This window comes from Lactuca sativa, chromosome 4 (genome assembly GCF_002870075.4).
Source record: "Lactuca sativa cultivar Salinas chromosome 4, Lsat_Salinas_v11, whole genome shotgun sequence".
In the NCBI taxonomy this organism is placed as follows: domain Eukaryota; kingdom Viridiplantae; phylum Streptophyta; class Magnoliopsida; order Asterales; family Asteraceae; genus Lactuca; species Lactuca sativa.
In genome coordinates this window covers 312,324,000-312,326,528 of record NC_056626.2, presented here as the reverse complement: position 1 = coordinate 312,326,528, position 2,529 = coordinate 312,324,000, and the positions used below count along the sequence as shown (strand labels likewise).

Genomic DNA, 2,529 nt, shown 5'->3' with positions numbered 1-2,529 from the left:
ATGGCTCTCCTCCATTTGCAAAGCTCTGTTCCACCCTCTCCTGACCAGATTGACCTAAGGACATGGAACAAGATCATCAAGAGACAAGTAATCGAAGGGAACACCAAAGGAGCTTTTCTTACATACCAACAGATGCAACAAACAGGTATCTTCACCCCAGATAACTTCACGTTTCCTGTGTTACTCAAAGCAGCTTCTAATCTTTCGAATCCAAGACTCGGTTTAGCTCTCCATGCCCAGATAGCAAAAACGCCCTTTGACAACCATATGTTGGTCCAAACTTCTCTTCTCAACATGTACTCGTCGATTCAAAGAACAGATGAAGCTCGTAAAGTGTTTGATAGTATGGAATCGAAAGATACGGTTGCTTGGAACTCGATGTTGGATGCGTATGTTTCATCTGGGAATTTGGATTTTGCATTGAAGCTTTTTAGATTCATGCCTAAAAGAGACCTTTTTTCACTCAACATTATGCTGTCTGGGTATGCGAACCTTGGTAATATGGATTCGGCAAAGGCTGTATTTGATGAAATCCCTGTAAAAAATCTCATCTCTTGGAACTCCATGATTCTAGCATGTGGGAATTACGGAGACATGGAAGAAGCACGTAGGGTGTTCGATGAAATGCCTGAACGAGACGTCATTTCATGGAACACATTACTTGGAGCATATCTCAACAATAAGATGTTTGACGAAGTTATTCTGCTGTTCTACAAAATGAAAGACGAAGATATCATCCCCCCAGATTATCTCACAGTAACAACAGCTTTATCTGCTTGCGCTGATTTGGGGTCACTAGAAAAAGGGCGCGAAATCCACATCTACGCCCTAGAAAAACGACTAACGTCAAGTATGCACGTAACCACTTCCCTAATAGACATGTACGCCAAATGCGGATGTCTAGAATCCTTTCTAATCGTCTTCTACAAATCTCAAGTTCGAGATGTTTTCTGTTGGAACGCCTTGTTATCAGGTCTTGCTATCCATGGCTATGGTGTCATCGCCCTCAAGGTGTTCGATGAAATGCTTCAAAGAACAAAACCAGACGATGTAACCTTCATAGCTTTACTTAACGCGTGCAGCCATTCAGGCCTAGTCAAAGAGGGTCAAACCCTTTTCAATTCCATGGAAATCAAGTACAACGTGACTCCTAAAATCGAGCATTATGGGTGCTTGGTTGATCTTTTGGGTAGAGCCGGGTGTCTTGAACATGCATATAAGGTGATCGATGAAATGCCCTTAAGACCAGGGAAGTCGATTTTGGGTGCATTGCTTGGTGCTTGTGTGAATCATAGAGATGTTGTGATTGGGGAAAAAGTAGTGAAAATATTGTTGCAAAGTTATGGTGATGATGGTTTAAATGATGGGGATTACATGATGGTGTCTAATTTGTATGCATCATGTGAATGTTGGCATGAAGCGGATCGTTGGAGAGCAATGATGAATGATTCGGGGATTGTTAAGACTGCAGGATTGAGTTCAATCACTATTGGTGATCGGGTACACAATTTTTTGGCTGGAAATTTTGATTTTGAGTTTAGTTAACCTGAAAAAAAAACAATATACTTTCATTTATTTGGGTATTATAGCATCAACATTGTACATTCATTTAATTTCTTATGAAGGCAATTTATTGCTGGTTATCTTGATCTTTTTTTTGAACATTTTATATTAGTTTATTTGTTAGATGTGTAGAAAAAATGAAAGTGACTAAATGAAATCGGGAAAAACTTATATTTGATGGTCTTAATGGTTTTTTGAAACATTTTATGTAAGTTTATCAGTGAGACGTGTAAAAAAAATGAATAAATGTGTAGAATTGTAGAAGTTGGTTACTTTCACAGATTATTATACACATGCCAAAATTACATTAGGGACTGCATATGTTTTTGTAAGGTTTTATGATTTTTAACCGTTACTTTTTCCAAACACTTTGTTTGTGGTTTGTGTTTGGTGGAAAGGTGTTTGGGTTTTGCTGCGTAGTGTGGTTGAAAAGGGAATGTATTTTTATAAATATTGAAAGAAAGAAAAGAATGGTGTAGATAAAATGTTCTAAAGTTGTGTATTTATATAGAAGAAACTAATAGTCAACTGTCACAAACAGTCGGAAAAGAAAAAAGAAATGTGTTGGCTCCCATTATCGTCACAACGCCGCTTACCTGAACGCGCAGGCCGGGGCGGTGTTGGTGGCGTTATATCGGCGTTGAGGTGCCTCAGCGTAGGCAATAACACTCCTTAATGAGCTCAAACGCACTACTGTTAAACACTCTAAATCTGAAAATTAAAATCATGTCTTTCGTTAACCCATGACACGTGAATACACATATCACACACGCACATAAGCTATAAAAACTTACATATATAAATATGTTACCTGCAAAATGCATTCCATATACATATATATATATATATATATATATATATATATATATATATATATATATATATACACACACACACACACACACACACACACACAGAGAGTTAGGTTCAAATGTTTTCACTATCTATTGTGTGCATGTATGATTG

The 2,529-nt window shown here is 37.6% G+C and overlaps 1 protein-coding gene across 1 annotated transcript; it reads left to right on the top strand.

Moving 5' to 3' along the window:
* LOC111880990 (pentatricopeptide repeat-containing protein At3g29230) lies at window positions 1-2,239 on the top strand. Its single transcript, XM_023877398.1, has 2 exons — window positions 1-1,500; window positions 2,075-2,239. Exons 1-2 carry the CDS (start codon window positions 1-3, stop codon window positions 2,237-2,239), a joined length of 1,665 nt encoding a protein of 554 aa, XP_023733166.1.
* Window positions 2,240-2,529: the final 290 nt, after the last annotated feature.